Source organism: Dipodascopsis tothii (genome assembly GCF_038497935.1).
Source record: "Dipodascopsis tothii strain CBS 759.85 unplaced genomic scaffold V1510scaffold_3, whole genome shotgun sequence".
NCBI lineage: Eukaryota > Fungi > Ascomycota > Lipomycetes > Lipomycetales > Lipomycetaceae > Neoaidaea > Neoaidaea tothii.
Genome location: NW_027117987.1, coordinates 553,676 through 573,432, shown reverse-complemented (window position 1 = coordinate 573,432; position 19,757 = coordinate 553,676). Strand labels below are relative to the sequence as shown.

The window sequence follows — 19,757 nt, the reverse complement described above, 5'->3', positions numbered from 1 at the left end:
TAATCCCTAATCCCTAATCCCTAATCCCTAATCCCTAATCCCTAATCCCTAATCCCTAATCCCTAATCCCTAATCCCTAATCCCTAAATCCCTAATCCCTAATCCCTAATCCCTAATCCCTAATCCCTAATCCCTAATCCCTAATCCCTAATCCTTACTCCTTGATACTGATCCCTGGATCGAGATTTTAAATCTACAATTACTAGTCTACTGTTCCTCTAACTACTGCAAAGTTCGTTTATACAATTATATTTAATGTAAATGCACCATATTAAAGCACACATGCAGTGACAAAAAAAATGCCAGCAAGTAATACCGCGCCATAGAGCTGGCCAACAAGCTTCGTCGCGCTTGACGTGTGCGTTGATGTCGCGGAAGGAGTCGAAGTCTGTGTGCTCGTCATAGCCGCGGACGTCTTAGAGCTATTTCCATGGCTGTGCGATGTGGCCTGCGATGTCTTCTCTGGAGTCGCCTTTGTGGCCTCTGACGACGTTGTGTATGAAGCAGTGTCTGTAGCGATGTATGAATCTGTAGCAGTGTATGTATCTGTTCCAGTGTATGAATCTGTTCCGGTGTATGAATCTGTTCCGGTGTATGAATATGTAGCAGTGTATGACTCAGTTGACGACATACCTTCCCCTGTCGAAGTAGTCACATAATTCATCAGACCATTGGAATCCAGTGTGATAATGCTCTCAGCAGACACGTCAGCGCTGTCGTCATTGAACGCCGCTGGGGCCATGCCAATCAAGTCATTGTCAATGTCATACACCACATAAGCTGCTCTTAGGAACGTATCTCCCAAAATCACGTCGTCGCCCTCTGCAAGAATAAAGTTACAGAGACTGCGGTTGTCATCACCAGTACTCACAACCACCGAGCCGTTAGAAGCTAGCACCTCTATAGGAGGAAAGAGCTCGGAAATGGGCACATTGATTTCCAAATCCTCAAACGAGTACGTGATGTATTCGTACTGAAACTGTGAAATGGAGTCACAGTAAATCTTGGCAGAGGCATCTCCACCCAAAACATTGTCGACAACTGCCTTGTAAATCTCCGAGGGAACGATGGTCGAACTAGTTCCAGAGTCAAGTAGAGCTCTCAACGGAGTAGTTGAGATAGTCTGATTAAGTACTGAGACCGATGTCAGATTTACACGAAACTCCGTTACTATATCGTGGCCCAAGGACGGGAGCGTGTCAAAAATGGCGAGGTCGCCGCTGAATTTTGTTGGGTTAATTCCACCGAACAGTATAGAGCCCGAATATGAGAACATGTCATCTAAATATAGTGAGAACGTCCGTGATTCAATATAACCCGCGTCGAGAAGTGCAGAAGGAAAATTACGGTAACGTGCAGGTTCAGCACGGCCTGATTCGATTGCCTCGTAGCCTATCCCAAAAACCGCCTGGCTCAGATTCGATTTCTCAACAGCAGCAAACGTGAAATTGCTGAGCGTATAATCGCCAACAGTCAGGTAATCTCTGGCGGCTTCGCCACTGGCAGTAGTCTTGTCAAGATAAGATATTTCAAAGGCCTCGCCTGTGGGCTCATAAGTAGTCGAGTCGTCGGGAGAAAATACGTTGTCAGCACACTGCGAGTTTTCAGTTTTGCAAAATGGATCGCTATCAGTGTGCACCCAGAGATCCGAAGAACCAGTGTCCAATTCGACTAACGATTCTTGCGGCGGTGTGCCCAGGGCAATCGTTACCAGATACCGATAGTAGACATTTTTCAAGGATACTTCTTCAGAATCAACGTCTGCTCTCTTCAATAGAGATCCGCTAGACTCTTCTTTGCGCACAGCGCGCTTTTCAAATTTGGTCTCAACGATGCCAGCGCTCACTGCCGCAGTCGTTAGGACCACTCCAAGCACAAGATCACGGAAAAGCATCGTCTATGCGTAACCTTTCGTATCGTGCTGCAAGTATGTATATATTTGAGTCCCCCAAGCCATATTTAAGCTTGTTCATCAGTGGATCGGACATGCGTCTAGGCTCTGACCAGCTTTTTGCCAGACTTACAGTAGCACTGTGCATACGCAGAGCTAAGACATGATTCTTTACATAAGGAGAATCGTCTCAAAATGTCTTAGCCTATAGTGTCTTGTCCGCAGGTTTGATTTGATGGGGATGTTTCTAGCGTACACACACTCGTGGTTTGGGCTGCCTGCATGCTGCAGGGCTGTGCCAGCATTTTGAACATAAGGATAACATACCACTTTTCAGGTCTAGTGCCAATACCCAATACCCAATACCCAATACTTTTCAACTTTCAATTGCCGATACGTTCCGACAACTTGCCAGGATGCCGTCAACTGTTTTCGGTGGCGTGTTGTCTTACTGCTACCTGGTTAACATTGTTCACTATAGCGATCTTAGTTTCTAGCCGATAAGATCTTCCTCCATCAAACTTTAACGTGCTCAGGGCCGTAGCTCTTGTGACTGGCAATCTCCAGCAAGTTAGCTCTTCAAAGAAGGGGTACTAGCTGCACCTTATTGGTAGTGGCATAATGTACACCCGTAAGTATTTGCGTCGTACTGAATGCCAAAGAAGCCACTTTACAATCAATCATCCCGGTGTAAAGAATAGTCTCATGTACCGTGTACTTATGAGAGAGCAATAACGCATGTATTTACTATCCGCATACAGTTAACTCCTTCGGGCAATGGATTTTTTCCGGCCTTCGTGTTTTTATCCGATCTCCCATGATGCATTATCCGTGGTAAGCTTTATGCTTTTTTCAAGATTTTGGTCCCAAAGATCATTATGCGCGCACTGATCACGAACACGGCGGACGCAAGTAGTTGTACTCCTGACCATATAGCAACGCCATAGTACAATTCGTGATCGGCCTTGAGAATCGCACCTGCGATTGGGGCACCGGAGAGCGATGATAACGCCATCAACGCGGAAATAGCTCCCATACGAGTTCCGATCTCTTCAACTGGTGATACAGCTGCAATCAGGGCGGCCATCAGCGAGACTGTCGCTCCGCTGAAAAATCCATATAGTACAGCATAAACAATGATTGCAGCATGGCTAGCTGCTGGTAGCCATAGCCCCAAGCAGAGCAGACCACTCGTAATCAATGCCATAATATAGCAGTTATAAGCTCCGATCTTATCGGCCATGAATCCAACCAGTATGCGCCCAAAAAAACTACCAGCGTTTAAAAAACTCACCAAGTAGTCTGCCATATTGAGTGAGAAATGGTGTGCCACTGCATGCCCTGGGATATAATTGAAAGGTACCAAGACTCCCCAATACAGGCAAAACAAGCCGCACGCGAGAAGCACGATCGGAACATATTTGAAAGGGCGGATGTAATCGTGCTTGAAGTTGAATCTTGTTTTTCCTCTTGGCTGCAGTCGAGGTTGCAAGGAAAATATAGAAACGCAAGCCATGAATAGCATTATGAATCCCAGTGACCGCACTGCCCAACCAAAGCCGGCCTTGCTGACAACTTGTCGAAAGACAATTGGCAGAACAACACCTCCCACTGAGGATCCAGAGACGCAAATGCCCAACGCAAAACTTCGATGTTTCTTGAACCAGCTAGCGACAGTGGATGTGCCCACGTAGTAGAGCGCAGAGGATCCGATGCTTGTGCATATTCCCTGAGAAAGAAGAAATTGATAGTATGTTTTTGAGACCGAAGTGGTCATAACACCGACAGCCATGAAAATGCTTCCAAAGATAGTCAAAGGCCGTGGTCCATACATATCGAATAAGCGGCCGACTATTAGACCCCCGATAATGAGTATGCAACTGTTAAGAGACGTGATCCATGCAATTTCTGAGCTGGTGTAATCTGAAAGCTGATTGTCCTTGTAATAGTTTAGAAACACACCCAGAACATTCACATAGCCAAAACTACAGAACAGAGCACAAAAACCTCCCGCAACGTTCAACCAAGCTTAACTAGTCAGAGCCGGGTCGCTATCTGCTGCTTACCTCTGACACCGACATCCGGTGGATAAAGTGTCACTTCTGCCTCGTACTTGGAGTCACCACGAATAATGTCATCCGCTTCTTCTGGACCTGAATCACTAGTCCACGCGTGTCCATCGCACTTCTCCTGCTCGTATGGATCTCGGCGGGAGTGCTTAGATCGCTCCTGAGGATCGAGAGCTCTCGATGGTGCAGACGCCATACACCGCTCTTGCGGGGATCCGCTCTTTGCAAGGTCCATCTTTGGAAAATCTTACGACCGACTTGTCAGTTTGAATGCAACCTCATGAGCTATCTATGTATTTAGGTAATGTTTGGGAATTTCTCCACCAGTACTTATACTTCTGGCGCCTAAAATTTGTTGTAATGGAGCATTGCAAAATAATACTGACTCTTATAACGTAGCTAGAAGGAAGGAAGAGATAGTTTAGGTCATCGAGGAAATGTTAGCTCGATTGGGAAATTTAGAAGAGGACAAAGTTAATTACGTCGGAGCGAAGACAGATTCCAAAGAATTACCCATATATCCTTGCGCAAAACTTATCAATGAAATACACTTAAATCAATTGCTCATCTTTAAATTCGCTTAGTCCCTTAAACTACTGGCTAAGAAGCGCATTTTTGGAGATCGTACAAAGAAGCTAGACGTAGATCTGCACAGCGCCACATCATGCTGTTGCACGCTGTGAAATAAGGTGTGGCGAACGTCGGAAGATTTTTAAAGCGCCACACTTCTTACACATATTTTGACACTAGCAGCTTCTCGGTAGATTCTACAATGGCCTAACGGTTGGCAAAGCCATACTCGCAAAACGTCAGTTGACTACTGCTTAATGTCATATACGAACGGAACCGGTCTTGTTGTGGTAGCTATACCGGTATTAGCCACTAGACGTGGACGAAACTCTCGCTCATTCAAGTGTGCTTTCTATACTATTCAAAGGTGTGCAAAATAAAACTGTAATAATTTATCTAGAATGTATCATTGCTCGAACACGCTATTGTGGAAGCAAAGTCCATAATTTGGCTCGATGGCTCGATGCCTCCTTACTTGTTTTTCTAGACTCCAAGTCATTTTCCGCAGCGATGGCTGCGCATACAAACGTTTAGCTAATCCTTATATCCCAAAAATCCCGATGTTCGTTTCAATGAATAAACCTAAAATTTACCATCTTGTTGCCCGAGTCAGATGTCGTTTCTAAATACTCTTGGCGCTGCTCGTCTGTCCATGAGTTCCACAGCTTCTCGCGTCTCTTATTGCGCGTCATATAGTAGACCTTCACTAGGGCGTACAGTAGAATGTTTGCAACGTTTACAATCATAAGCTGTCTATTACCGCGCAAATAACGTGGTTTATCGTCCTCTCGATAAATATTGGATGATGCGATCGCCGAAATCTGCACGAACACGTTGTAAAGAGCTGAGGATATTGTCCGCAGAGCAACGTTACCCGAGTTTCCTGAGCACCAAGCCACTTGAACGGCATGTGCGCTAGGGTGAGACAAAAGACCAGTGATAACACCAAACATAGTCCAAGAGTCCGTACTTGTGGGGAGTATCAACAGCGATATCAGAAACGGTAGGGTCCAAATTTGTGGGATTAAGCCGGTGAGCGATCTCTCGTTGGTCCGTGTGCTAAACCACGTCTGTGCATTCAATGTGATCATTCCGCCAACAATGGAGGGAATGGTCAGCAGATTGGAGTTAAACGTTCCAAAGCCGAGCTGCTTTAGAGAGAGTGTCAGGTATTGACGGGGAGGCGTGTACGGTATCTGAAACATAATCCCGATTATATAGACCGGCCACAGATCGTAGTCTGTCAAACACTTCCAGATCAACTTCAAGTCAATAGCTTGGCGATTGTGCATGGTGCCCTTGGAAGGGTCGTCTCTGATGATCCTATTGACCATGATAATCTCTTCCCGTTCCGAAAACCAGCCATTCTTGCCCCTGAGGCCACCCTTTGTTTGGGTAGGGCCAGCAGGCATCAAAAACCACGAAAGAACGCCGATCACAAAGGTAAAGGCGCCTTCAACCTAGGTTGTTAGCTCATATGTGCAAAGTCCCTTGAGCTTACCAGAAAAATCCATCTCCACCCGGCATAGGGAGTCAAAGACCCAATGTGTAGAAGACCGTACGAGAAGAACGAGGCAACAATATCCCCGAGAGCACATGCTGTCCAAAACCACCCAAGTCTTATAGCTAGCTCAGAGGTTTTGTAAAAGTAGGACAGATACAAAACTAGGTCTGGGATGAATCCGCCTTGTAAAACGCCTAGAAGTGCCCGCGTTAACAAAAAGGTTGTACGATTGGTCAGCCAAAATTGAGCGAGTCCAACAATCGACCATAACATCATTTGCATTGGAATCCATCTATCAGGACCGAGTCGCTTGGAAATGAGCTGAGATGGAATTTCTGCGCATGCGAAGGAGATCTTGAATATGGTCTCGACGTCAGTACTTGAATTCTTAGGACTTACATTTCCGTAATTGTAGTCGTTCGTAATCATATTGAGATCCTCCAAGAAATTATCTGTCAGTGCGTTTGCTATTCATGTTAGCCATCAGACTTGTACTAGACATACACAGGTTTGTTCGATCTATTTCAAGAGCCATGAACATGATGCATGCCCAAAGTGCAATGTACCAATCGATTTTCCTCACAAGCGGTTTCTCCTCGCGCCATGTCCATCTTGCACCAGGATCAAATCTCTCGATATTCTCCCAGTCAGATCTAGGTTGATAAAATTTCGCCAGTTCTGGATCATCATACACAGACGGTTTCGTAGCAATAGAGTCCAGATCTTCCCCATTGTACTCCTTGTGCCACCAAGTTCTTTTCTTTGGAGCTTCCTGTCCCTCAAGAGCTTTATCATACGAATCTTTTTCGCTGCCGCTCTTCGATAGCTCTCTGGCCAAGACAGCAGGGTCCTTCTTCTCAAGGCTGGTATCGAGCGTGATAGGCATGATTTTCAATGCAGAACTGAGGCTGTTGGCCTTAAACCTGACATGATCCTGTGGACTTTATATCCATCACTCGAGGGGGCTTGAAGTCCACAGTATCCTCCATCAGACGATACATTCATAATTGAGCGTACGGTTTGCGCAATCCGCGATGTCGATTTGAACTGTTGTAGAGCATTGCCCAGACATATGCCCAGCAGTGTGCCCAGAGTCTGCCGAGAGAGCACGCCCAGAGCCTGCCGAGAAATCCAAAGTCACCTCTAAGTGAAAGAGAGAAGTCATGTGAAAAGACTATGAAGTTTAAAAACTACGCAGGTTTAGACAAGTTCTCCAAGTATGATAAACACGAACTTCTGTGGCCTTGGCGAAAGCGAATCTTACTCGGTATAGAGGTAATGGTCGAGTGAGTATTTCAACCGCAACTTCCGGAGTTCTCCGGCTTCACAGTTGTATGTGAAATCGAAATACCGACAATAGCAATCTCTGCATATGCACGAGGTGCTATCAAGCTGAATTACAGAGGTCATTGCGCTGGTGCATATCAGGGGTAATGTGGGGTTATGGTATTAAAGCTTGCCTCTATTCTTCTTATGGCTCTTTTAGCGCGGTCGAGCGCCAACTATAGCCTCTCACGATCACCGGGTACGACTACGTTTGGCTCGGAATTCCACTACTCTACCGTCCTTCATAACAGATTTTCAGCTTGTATTGTTCGAATAAAGAGTCAAAACGAATTCGAAGAGACATTGAGCAATATATATAACGTCAACGAAACGAAAAGAGCGAATGTCTTGGGAGTTTTCACAATATAGTTCACAATACAGTTTCCAGCTAGCCAAGTGAAATGAGTTGGCGTATATTGCATCTTATCGCATCACTACTTCGCAATAGTGCCCGGCAGCACCACGACAATTTCTATTTTCTACTTCGGGTGTATGATTGATATTCGTCATGAATTTCTACGTTCAAATAGGCAATGCAAATATTCGTCATGAATTTCTACGTTCAAATAGGCAATGCAAGGAATGTCATTGGTCGATGTATACTATTGACAATCGCACGCTACAATACGCAATGGTAGATAGAGCAGAAAGCCGATAGACTTCACCGTATATTTTCAAGCGCAGGTAGGAGATGTGCGAAGAGATAACATCGTGAAGAGTATATACATTGGCTATCGCCCACCACTATGTCTCAAGAGCCAACAGAGTCCGGCAGTTAATGATGGTGCAGAAGATTTCGTCGCTCTTTTCCAGGGGTCAAGCAAGCGACAAGTCGTCCGAAGGCACCCTCTCTGGCGACACAGTGACAAGTGCCAGAACACCACTTCTGAAGAAGGATGATACCACTTACAGTCTACTAGATGAATTCTCCTCCTTACCTAAGCGCGAGGCTGAAATTCTTCGTGCGCAAGTAGAAGAACAAGACTACAAGGCCAACTTTTTGTCACTTTACAGGTTTGCGTCCAGAACTGATCGGGTTTTGCTAGTAGTTGCATATGTGTCCGCCATATTCTCAGGTGCGCTTCGGCCGTTGATGCCGGTATGTTTGAAACTAAAACTGAACACTATTGACACGGCCAGCTCTTCGTTGGAAACATTGCTCAAATATTTGTGACTTATCGCCCTCCAAATGTCTATGGCTACCCGAGCTTTCAAAATCATTCCAGCAGTGAGATATCCTCTAGTGCATCTTCAAACAATACAAGCTATGGAGGGAACTCAACGCATTTCATTGATCAAGACTCGTACTACTCATCTAGTCCTGAGTACTTTCAAGATTCGGTGAACAGATTTGTGATGTAAGACCAAAATGATATATCTGCTGATACTATAGCTATTTCGTATATCTCGCAATCGGAGACATTGTCTTCTCTTCTATCTACACATATCTTTTCATTGAGAGGGGCGAGATTATCTCCTCTCGGATTCGGGAAAATTACTTGCGAGCGATCATGAAGCAGAACATTGCCTTTTTTGACCGTCTTGGATCGGGCGAAGTCACCAGTCGAATCTCGTCGGACACATTGCTCATCCAAGAGGGCATATCTGAAAAGGTTTGTGGGAGGTAAATTTCAACATGCTGACAGATTCAGATGGGACAGTTGACCTCAAACAGTACGACCGTTGTTGTTGCTTTGATCATCGCATTCTCGCGCTCATATAGACTAGCCTTCATTCTGATCTCTATTACTGCGGTTGTGTTCGCTTCCATGATCACTTGTTCGCGTTACATGGTCAAGTTTACAAGAAAGTCACTAGCAGGGTATTCTTCGGGTGCATCGATTGCTGAAGAAATCATCACCAATGTTCGCAACGTTCAGGCCTTTGGAACAGAGGAGCGACTTTCAAATGAATACGATCGGTATCTCGAAGTGACGGAAGTATGGGGACACCGTTCCGGTATGGTCCTTGGCGCTATGATCGGCATTCTTTGGCTTGGAACATACAACAACTATGCTCTTGCGTTCTGGCAAGGCTCTCATTTTATCGCGTCATACACTGCTGAGATCGGAGAGGTTGTTTCCGTGCTCATGGCCATGATGATGAGCTCATTCTTTTTGAGTAACGTTCCACCGCTGCTGAGAGTGGTGAACACTGCGATCGCCGCCACATCAAAAGTTTACAAAACTGTTCAGAGATCTTCAGCGATTGATTCTGATAGCAACTCAGGAATTAAGGATGTCCCTCTTGCAGGTAACATTGAACTGAGAGATGTGAAGTTCATTTACCCTTCTCGTCCGTCGGTAACCATCCTCAACCAGTACAACCTCAAGATATCAGCTGGATCAAATGTTGCTCTTGTAGGTGCCAGTGGCTCAGGAAAAAGCACTATTGTTGGATTGCTGGAGCGCTTCTACTCTCCGGTGTCAGGTCAGATTCTCGTTGACGATGTTCCAATTGAGAACTACAACCTCACGTGGTTGCGGCAACAGATGAGTATCGTATCACAGGATCCGGTACTTTTCTCTTGCTCGATATATGCCAATGTATCCTACGGTCTCGTCGGAACACCTTTTGAAAATTACTCCGAACCCCAAAAACGTGACCTGGTTATTGAAGCGTGCAAGCAAGCTAATGCTTGGTCATTTATTAAAACTTTCCCTGATGGACTTGACACCGAAGTTGGAGAGAGAGGTTTTTTCATGTCTGGAGGACAAAAGCAACGCATCGTCATTGCGAGGGCTATAATAAGTAACCCGAAGATTCTCCTATTGGATGAAGCCACTTCTGCACTCGACTCAACAAGTGAATCTCTTGTTCAAGAGGCTCTGGACGTCATTTCGAAAAATAGAACAACTATAACCATTGCACATAGGCTTTCTACCATTCAAAATGCTGATCAAATTATCGTCATGTCAAAGGGTCAAATCAAAGAGATAGGGAAGCACGCAGAGCTTCTTTCGAGAAAGGGCGAATATTTTAATCTTGTTACCGCACAAACGATCGCTGAGAGTGAGGATGCTAAAAAGAACGCCGGAAAGGTATCAGAGAAGTCAAGCCGCTCGGTCACACCCACTAGAAGTCGTTCACCCTCCGGCTCCGAGTCTACAGTGTCCTCTGATGGAACTTTGATCGGGTACCAGGCAGACTCTGAGAAATCGGCCTCTAAGGATCATAAAGAAAGTGAATCCTTCAATAGCTCACTCGAGAACGGAACCAGTGCCGATGAATCCACTCTCAAACTCATTGCATTCATTTTTAAATTGAGCTTGCTGGAAAGAAGATCGATGATCGCAGGTATTACATTGGCTTTTATCACGGGCCTTGGTCACCCGATTATCGCTATTCTCTATGCAAAATGCGTGACTGCCTTTCGGTATGGTGCAGATGACAGTGATCATATGTTGAGAGATATCCGTTTGTTTTCAGGCATGTTTGTCATGGTAGGCTTTATAATGGCTGGTGCGTTTTTCTTGTCAAACTACTACCTATCTTTCATCGCACAGAGATTGATACATCGCATTCGCTTCTTGACATTGAAGCACTTACTGCGCCAAGAAATTGCCTACTTTGATGCCGAAGATCACTCGTCTGGATCTTTGACTAACATGCTATCTTCGGATGCGCAGGCGGTTGAAGGAATTAGTGGCTCAACCCTTGGCCAAATTTTACAGGCCGGATCTAACGTCTTCTGTGGCATCGCTCTTTCTTTGATCGTGGCTCCCAAGATGGCCGCTGTTTTTGTCGCATGTGTGCCTCTCATGGTTGCGTGCGGTTACTTTCGCTTTTCTTTACTTTCGAAAGTGCAAAAGCAAACACAAATTGTCAATGAGAAGTCAGCGACCTACGCTTGTGAGGCCGCTGCTGCCATTCGAACAATAGCAACTCTCACCAGGCAGGGTGCAGTTCAAGACTACTACCAGACGATTCTTCAAAACCAGATCAGGGAAAATTGGAAGTTTAACGCTCGGTCCTCTTTACTTTTTGGAGCTGCTCAGGGGCTGCAATTTCTTATCATGTCTTTAGCATTCTGGTATGGTAGCCAGTTCCTGAAAACTGGCGAATACTCCACTGTTCAGTTCTACATTGCGTTTATGTCAACAGTATTCGGTTCACAGGCGGCAGGTATTGTGTTCTCTTATGCACCAGACATGGGCAAGGCTAGACAGGCTGCCGCAAACATTAAAGATCTCTTTGAAAGGGTTCCTTCTATTGATACGTGGAGCAAGCTAGGTGACATCCCGGAGAATGTCCTCGGCAATATAGAGTTTTCGAATGTCGTTTTCAGATACCCCAGTCGACCAGAGGTTCCTGTTTTGCGTGGTCTGAATCTATCTATCAAGCAAGGACAGTATGTCGCACTGGTCGGATCATCTGGGTGTGGAAAAAGTACCACTATTGGTTTGATTGAGTCATTTTATAAGCCGCTATCTGGTCAAATTCTATTAGATGGCAAAGATATTTCGGAGTTCAACTTGTCTGAGTACAGAAAGACCATGGCCATTGTTCAGCAAGAGCCTATTCTCTATGCACTGAGCGTTTACGATAACATCAAGCTTGGTGTATCACACGATGTGGGCGACGATGAGATCATTGAAGCATGCAAACAGGCAAACATCCATGAGTTCATTTCAGCGCTACCGGAGGGTTATAATACTCAGTGTGGTGCCAAAGGTGTATTGTTCAGTGGCGGCCAAAAGCAAAGAATTGCGATAGCCCGCGCATTGGTAAGACAGCCAAAGATATTACTGCTTGATGAGGCCACTTCGGCACTTGATAGCGAATCTGAAGAAGTGGTCCAAGAAGCCTTGGACAAGGCTGCCAAGGGGAGAACCACAATTGCAGTCACTCATAGGCTAAGCACGATTCAGAATGCAGATGTAATTTATGTGATCGAGCATGGCAAGGTAATCGAGTCTGGAAATCACCATGAGCTTTTGCTCAAGCAGGGAAGATATTATGACTTGGTGCTGGCGCAAACTCTGTAAGGATGTGCAACAAGTCAAGTGACTAGAATTTTATGAACTGGTAAACGAATATAGAGCTATGAAACCGAGTTGGTGTAGTCAATAAAAATTCCTGCTAGTATAAATCGCACTGACCACTTGTGTTACCTGTCTGTTTGCATATAGCAAATATAACGCTTATGCAACAGCACTGACAGGAATCTTAGATCCTGCTCAGATCAGATGACTCGCCACGACGGCGTCAGTTGAGTCAATTCTATCTGCTGAGCTATTCAGTTGCACAATTTAGTCAATTCTATCTGCTGAGCTATTCAGTTGCACAATTGCCAAAATTGCAATGCTATGAGAACCGCCATATATTCGAGCACTAATCGCGTCTGAATACGAATGACGCGAGGGAGAGTAAACCTCTTATGTATGTATACGAGTCTTGCGACATTAGACCGTGAAGTTTGACATAAACCGAGAAAAGAACGTCACCCGCTCAGGCTGATGTTTTGGTGTGTTGTAGCGGTTCTTCGTACTAGTAGCACGTGCGATACGCGAAAACCAAACCTTATGAAATCCGGAGCACAAACTTAACAACATACATTATATGCTAGGCTTATAATAGCTAGTGTAGATGTTGTCGATATGGCACAATAGTTACACCATCGCATGAAACACTTTCGCGTACAGAATCCGATAAATATCTGCATTTATCAACTAGCCGTAGATTCCGGTGAGGAGTCTTATCGATATGAGAGGTCAAGAACAGCTTTTAAGCTTCAGTGCCTAGCTGTTAGAAGCATTTATTCTATCACATTAAATTAGTTGTGCGGGCAATTTGACGTGATTTCGGCATGTATCCAGTGATTGCTTCGTGGCTTCCGATAGAAGTATGATAGCAGTGAAATTTGCCTGTACCATGGTAATGACTCTCTCTATTTCTCCTAGCTCGATAGGTAGTACAGTACATACATCCTGACTCAATTTTATGGTCTTTGGCGCAATGTAAAAGTCGCATCGGCAACTGTCAGGTCCATTCAATTCTATAAAACCCGCCACGCGGTCCCCATAACTTCCATTCTCTCGCTTTTCCAGCTCTATAGAACATGAGTTCCCAGTCCGGTATATACTTAGAAGAGCAGCGAGCTTTGGAGAAGCCAAAGTCGCGACCATGGTGGAAGTTTTTCGACGAGTACGAACATCGTGATGAGAAGAAAGGAAGAATTTTTGTAAGATGGTTTGATAAGTCAGACACACCGGCTGAACGTCGTCTGCTTTTTAAGCTTGATATTCTTATTACTGTCTTTTCTCTAGTCTGCTACTGGGTTAAATCGTTGGATCAGAATAATATCAACAATGCATACGTGTCTGGCATGGAAGAGGAGCTTCAGCTTGAAGGAAACTCCCTAGTGCATTTGCAGATTATGTACAATGTCGGATGCACAGCGTTCCAGCTCCCTTTCATGTATCTGTTTCCCATCGTGCGCATGGAACTGTTCATACCCGGAATGGATATTCTCTGGGGCTTTTTCACACTGGCGCAGTATAAAGCTCAGAATAAAGCACAGATGATGGCATTGCGATTTTTAATTGGCTGTGCCGAGGCAACCTTCTTCCCGGGCGTTCATTATGTGCTGGGCAGCTGGTTTAAAGCTGATGAGATCGGAAGAAGAGGAGGGATTTTTTACATTGGTGTCTACCTTGGATCCCTGACTGCCGGTTTACTGCAGTCAACTATTTACGAGCATCTGAATGGTGTGCACGGCCTTTCCGGTTGGAGATGGATGTTCATTATCGATGCCGCCATCACAATCCCAATTGGTGTAATTGGATTTTTCTTGTGGCCCGGAACGCCCGAGAAGTGTCACTCTCTGTTCCTGACAGCGGAGGAAATTCAACTGGCAAAGAAGAGAATGCAGCGCAATGGTACCAAGCTCAATCACAAGAAATCTTCGTTTGACAAGGCTATGTTCAAGAGGATTTTCACCTCTTGGCATGTGTACGTTCTTACCTTCTGGGATGTGCTGTTTTGGAACAGTGGAGGGTCAGGAACTGCCGGCGCTTTTGTGATCTGGCTGAAATCGTTGGACATGTACTCAATCCCGAAGATCAATAATTTCTCAGCCATACCGCCGGCTCTTGGTATCTTCTACTTGTTCATCATTTGCGGTGGGTCTGATATTTTTAGAAGCCGGTGGTTTTTCCTGTGTCTATCTCAGTCTCTCAACTTCCTAGGGCAGATTATTCTTGCCGTTTGGGAAGTGCCTTTTGGCGCCAAGTGGTTCGCATACTGCTTACAGTACTTTAGCAGTGCCATGTCATCTGTGCTCTATGGCTGGACAAACGACATTCTGCGTCATGATCCCTTTTACAGATCTATCATTCTCATTATCATGAACGCTTGTGCACAGGGTTCACAGGTGTTTATCCCCTTATTGGTCTGGCCAACGGTAGACAAGCCAAGATATCACAAGGGTTATATCTATGGCTCTACGATTTCCTCCCTTCTTGTTGTGTGGACAATCGTTGTGTTGTGGTTTTACAAGAGAGATGAAAAGATTCATGCACTCAACCGCAAGCTTACTGAGGATGACTCGTCTGATGCTGATGATATCATAAAGGAGGAGCTCACTGAAAAGGAAAAAAATTAGAAATAGTCATTGGGACTAAATATCTCTAGAGTACTAAGGTGAAAGATATCTTAAGAGACATGTACATTACTCAATTCAAAAGTAAATTTCGAACTAGAGCCCACCTTGCTAGACGATAGCACTGTTGTGAAAAAATGGAGAACTGCGCCATAATATTTACCTCTAAAAAATAAAACTAGCGATGCTTGGTTTCGATCCAAGGACATCAGGGTTATGAGCCCTGCGCGCTTCCACTGCGCCACATCGCTCAATACACATGTTTGAGATGATAATAGCTGTACATTTAACGGCTACTTTGATATGCAGGAAACTGATGTAGACTGGCTGAGTACTTGCTACGTGCAATCTTTCGTATCAAGTATTCCTTTTACTAGTGACGAGTGTAGCTTCCATCAGGTAAGCCATATTCGAACAACTCATATTCGAGCTCACGAATTGTGTCACGTATATTACAAGAGGTTTAAAAGTCCAGCAGGCTTCACCGAATTATACTTTTAATTCAATTTCAAACTAGACTATAAACTGTATAAACTCACAATGTACCTGCATTGTCCGTAGCTCGGGCAGCATCTGTCGTATCCTCGACGTTACTAACTTCAGCCTTCTCTTCTTCGAGAACAGTCAACTCAGCATTGATCTCCTTCTCCTTATTAAGCACGTAGTCGTGTGCTCTCCACGCGGGCACTCCCTTCGTAAAGAGATGGTCGACTAATTCGAGTGGGATTCCCTTGGTCTCTGGAACCAAGAGGAAGACGTACAAAAATCCAACTGTGGATAATGCACCAAACATGATATACGCCCCGTAACCCTAGACTGTCAGCTCTCTGGACTTTTCCAAGCTAGTTATATCACTTACCATCGATGCAAAAATCTGGGGTGTAAATCTGACCATAATAAAACTCCAGAACCAATTAGCTGCTGCATTTACAGCCTGGACAAACGCTCTGATGTGGATGTCAAAAATTTCAGCATTGATTACCCATGGAGTCCAGTTCCAGGAGGCCGAGTAAAATGCTGTCCAAATATAAAACATAGCCATAGCAGACCTACCACCATTGTCCATAGAAGAACTAGGATGAGCAGATGGGTTGGCAATCTTGACATATGCACCAATGTAAAACATGCAAAGAGACACTCCAGTAGATCCCACCAAAAGTGTCGACCGTCTACCCCATGACTCGACAAGGAAGGTGAGCCACAGCATTACAGACACGGTTTTGATCACTCCAAAGACGCCTGTTGTCAACAGTGACGCGTTGGTACCCTGTACACCGATTGACTTAAATATAGTAGTAGAGTAGTAGTTGACCGCGTTGATACCACTCGAGTTCTGCCAGATGAACAAACTCGTGCTGAAAAGAATCCGCTTGAGCGTTCGCTTGTTACCCGCAACAGCCTTCATCGGAGCCCAAAAGCCCAATCCAATAGCGCCAGCTCTGCTCTCAATTGCCTCTTCGATCTGCGCGAGCTCAGTCCTGAAGTATTCATCGCTTTCGTCGAGTCGCCGGAACCATCTCAGCGTTTGAATGCCCTTCTCCATTTGGCCATCAGCTAGAAGCCATCTAGGTGAGTCCCTCATAAAAAACGTTCCAATAAACAAACATCCGCCAGGGATCAACTGAACAGCAAACGGTATATGCCATTGTTTTGTAGAAGGCGATAATGTTTCGGCGACGGCATAATTAATCCAAAAGCCTACCAGACCCCCAACTTGCCAAAATACGTCGTACATAGCCAGTAACTGCCCACGGATTCCCGGAGGGGCTATTTCTGAAATGTAAATTGGTCCCAGGTTCGAGGTAGCGCCAACGGCAAAGCCAACAATAACTCTGGCTGCATACATGGCTCCAATGCCTCGTGAATGATTGGGAACCAGACAAAGGGCAGATCCGATATTAAAGAGTAGAGCAGATACCATAAGACCGCGTCTGGCTCCATATTTCTGACCAAACGGATAAATGAAGAGCGCACCAAAAAAGCACCCGGCTTGGAAGAGGGAAGTCACGTTCGCAGAAACAAGATTTGCCTGAGTAGTAGACATTTTATCGAGTCCAAACTCGTGCCGGAATGAATCAAGAGCAACCGTTCCGCCAACAAAACCGTTATCATAGCCAATAACGGCGCCTGCTGCGGCAGCAAACACTGAAGAGTAGTATACTCTCCAGTTGTAAACCTCTTTCGGAGTTGGGCGGTCCTCAGACCGCTTGAAAGCTTCGATCTTCCAAGTCATAATGCGTATGTCAAGTCTTCAATGACTAAACAGCTGGCTGAATGGCGGACCCGCGCATGCTTATATACTGATGAAAGGTGCGGGAGGCATAGAATTCGGTTCAAGCTAATTATCAGTGCATCATAACCAACGCGCCGAAGGTTGACCGTCTACCGCATTTGCCATTCCCCTAGATCATGACCCGTTTGATGGGTAAAAAAGGGAAGCCTATTTTGGATGACCGAGCATTTCAGTACTCAATGTAGAAGTTTTACTGTGGGCTGGACTTGAAAAATCTAAAAGATGCCTTCTTTGTGATTAATTTACCCCAGAGCTGATCAGTAAACTTGCATATTGCGGGATACAATGCTGGATAACCCCAGATATTTCGGCGGGATATTGCGGGGTAATGCGGGGCAACAGGATGCGGCGAGTGCCGTCCCACCTCCGATCTGCATGTATGGCCAGTAATATAATCTGAACATGCCAGCCCGTAAATTCTAGTTCTCGAAATCGGCTGGCGTATGCCTTCAGTACTGGGGCTTAAAGTGATCGATGCAAATTGTTAGCCTTTGCTAACTCAGAAACAACACATGACTGCAGATTCAGATCCGCTACTGATATTGCAAATATTACATCATGTACGAAGCCACAAAACCAGTTTTCAGCCTCCAGTGAGTGGCTTGAGCCTACGTTAATGGTTCTACAGATTTATTATGGGAGCCCGCATTATAGACTTTTATAATGAAACCTTATAGGTAGTCCCACCGTGGGATGAAGTAGACTAGAAGTGGGATAGTTGGGCCAGCCAACTTACCGCCATAACCTCCCAACCACGCGGGTGGGGGGTGGAGCTCTCGGTGGGGGTCCTATGGTCCGTCCACGCTCAAAGTGGTTGCGTCATGAGTTCATCCAGGTGGTTTCAAGCGCTAATCATTTGGGGGTTCAGAAGCATAAATGTCCCTCACGAAGACTCAAGCGCAGCGAAGTTCAGCCTTCGTTGTCAATTAGAGAAAGAGAAAGCAATAGATGAATGCCGTTGACTGTGCGGATGCTATGCCAATATGAATGGTAACCGACGAGTGCTCTAATTGTCGGCTGAGGGCTTCAGTGGTAGCAAGAACATTGTGTGCTCGGAAGCAAGTTAACCGACCTCGTCGGGAGTGTTCTGTAGTCCACGCTAGTGCGCGAAGTATCCGGTAAGACGCTTCCTAGAACAGAAAACATCCTGGTAGACACGGCGCGTAGGTTGAATATAAATACCCGAACACATCGATAATCTTCCAAGCAATCCCATCAAACTACATAGAACTTCAACAAATTGCTACAGAATTCTCATACACAATGGCTAAGCCCAAGGTTCTTATGGTTGGAAAGGTCAACTACGCCATTGAGGAGTGGAACGCCCTTTCTGACATCGCTGAGCTCGAGGTCTGCACGTCGGCTAACCGTGCCGAGTTTATTGAGGACCTGAAGACCAAATACAATGACGTTGCGGCTATTTACCACAACAGTGTTGCCATCACTGGCCAGGTTGACGAGGAAGTTCTCAAGAACGCCCCTTCTACTCTGAAATATATCTGTCACCACGGCGCAGGTATGTATAGATACTTACCTTTACTGATATTAGGTTATGACAAAATAAGCATCGAGCCTTGTACAGCGCGCGGCATCAAGGTCGCTAACAGCCCTTCGTCTGTGGACGATGCCACTGCTGACGTTACGATGTTCCTCGTTTTGGCTGCTCTGAGAAACTTTAACCACGGAATCAACACTCTTCGTCGTGGTGAGTGGTTCAATGGTGTTGCCATTGCCCACGACCCGAAGGACAAGGTTTTGGGAATCCTCGGCATGGGCGGTATTGGTCGTTCGCTCAAGAAGAAGGCTGAGGCCTTTGGTATGACGGTTCAGTATCACAACCGCCGTCCTCTTAGCCCAGAGCTCTCAGGGGGGGCAAAGTACGTGTCATTCGACGAGCTTCTTGCCACGAGCGACGTGCTGTCGCTGAATCTCCCTCTGAACGAGAAAACCCACCACATCATTAACGCTGAGGCCTTTGATAAAATGAAGGATGGTATCTTCATCGTGAACACCGCTCGTGGTGCCGTTATGGATGAGGATGCTCTTGTTCAGGCTCTTGCCAGTGGCAAGGTTGCCAATGCTGGTCTCGATGTTTTTGAGGGTGAGCTGATAAGTTTAATGCTATCCCAAGCGACTTGCTAACAATCGAAGCTGAACCTACTATTCACCCTGGTCTTCTGGCGAACGAGAAAGTCATGCTCTTGCCGCACATGGGAACCTACACCGTTGAGGTAGAACATAAAACAGTCACGGACTTTCTAATGAATAGACTCGCAAGGACATGGAGGCCCGTGTTATCTCGAACATCCGCGCCGGCCTGGAGACTGGAAAGCTCATCAACGCTGTGCCTGAACAGGCCGGCATGCCGTAGCGTGCTAATAGAAAAATATATTTCAACTTATAAGTGTCATCTAATCAGATATCAATAGTAGCCTGGCCACGCGTTGTAACAGCACGGGAGCTTTTCTCGCTCTGTCCCGATTAACGTACAATAGCTCGTT

At 45.6% G+C, this 19,757-nt stretch overlaps 7 protein-coding genes and 1 non-coding gene across 8 annotated transcripts; 3 read left to right on the top strand and 5 right to left on the bottom strand.

The window, feature by feature from the left end:
* Positions 1-102: 102 nt before the first annotated feature.
* On the bottom strand, positions 103-2,034 carry V1510DRAFT_233554 (aspartic peptidase domain-containing protein). The gene has a single exon (XM_066930521.1). It carries the CDS (start codon positions 1,892-1,894, stop codon positions 272-274), a length of 1,623 nt encoding a protein of 540 aa, XP_066791328.1. The 5' UTR covers positions 1,895-2,034; the 3' UTR covers positions 103-271.
* Positions 2,035-2,732: 698 nt separating this feature from the next.
* Positions 2,733-4,156, bottom strand: V1510DRAFT_360293 (major facilitator superfamily domain-containing protein; the record flags this gene model as incomplete). The annotated part of the gene is made up of 2 exons (XM_066931009.1): positions 2,733-3,919; positions 3,958-4,156. The coding sequence occupies 2 exons, from the start codon at positions 4,154-4,156 to the stop codon at positions 2,733-2,735; spliced, it is 1,386 nt and encodes a 461-aa protein (XP_066791327.1).
* Positions 4,157-5,099: 943 nt separating this feature from the next.
* On the bottom strand, positions 5,100-6,920 carry V1510DRAFT_360196 (MFS general substrate transporter; the record flags this gene model as incomplete). The annotated part of the gene is made up of 3 exons (XM_066931006.1): positions 5,100-5,990; positions 6,032-6,501; positions 6,539-6,920. 3 exons carry the CDS (start codon positions 6,918-6,920, stop codon positions 5,100-5,102), a joined length of 1,743 nt encoding a protein of 580 aa, XP_066791326.1.
* A 900-nt stretch (positions 6,921-7,820) lies between these two features.
* On the top strand, positions 7,821-12,453 carry V1510DRAFT_411150 (P-loop containing nucleoside triphosphate hydrolase protein). The gene is made up of 4 exons (XM_066932845.1): positions 7,821-8,459; positions 8,501-8,718; positions 8,754-8,973; positions 9,013-12,453. The coding sequence occupies exons 1-4, from the start codon at positions 8,139-8,141 to the stop codon at positions 12,346-12,348; spliced, it is 4,095 nt and encodes a 1,364-aa protein (XP_066791325.1). The 5' UTR covers positions 7,821-8,138; the 3' UTR covers positions 12,349-12,453.
* Positions 12,454-13,421: 968 nt separating this feature from the next.
* V1510DRAFT_359972 (major facilitator superfamily domain-containing protein) lies at positions 13,422-14,966 on the top strand (the record flags this gene model as incomplete). The annotated part of the gene is made up of 1 exon (XM_066930996.1): positions 13,422-14,966. The coding sequence occupies one exon, from the start codon at positions 13,422-13,424 to the stop codon at positions 14,964-14,966; it is 1,545 nt and encodes a 514-aa protein (XP_066791324.1).
* A 176-nt stretch (positions 14,967-15,142) lies between these two features.
* V1510DRAFT_t8 lies at positions 15,143-15,214 on the bottom strand. The gene has a single exon. It is a non-coding gene; the product is annotated as a tRNA-Met (tRNA).
* A 284-nt stretch (positions 15,215-15,498) lies between these two features.
* On the bottom strand, positions 15,499-17,196 carry V1510DRAFT_360064 (general substrate transporter; the record flags this gene model as incomplete). The annotated part of the gene is made up of 2 exons (XM_066931001.1): positions 15,499-15,774; positions 15,823-17,196. 2 exons carry the CDS (start codon positions 17,194-17,196, stop codon positions 15,499-15,501), a joined length of 1,650 nt encoding a protein of 549 aa, XP_066791323.1.
* A 1,323-nt stretch (positions 17,197-18,519) lies between these two features.
* On the top strand, positions 18,520-19,627 carry V1510DRAFT_424900 (D-isomer specific 2-hydroxyacid dehydrogenase; the record flags this gene model as incomplete). The annotated part of the gene is made up of 4 exons (XM_066935115.1): positions 18,520-18,772; positions 18,806-19,357; positions 19,408-19,487; positions 19,526-19,627. The coding sequence occupies 4 exons, from the start codon at positions 18,520-18,522 to the stop codon at positions 19,625-19,627; spliced, it is 987 nt and encodes a 328-aa protein (XP_066791322.1).
* Positions 19,628-19,757: the final 130 nt, after the last annotated feature.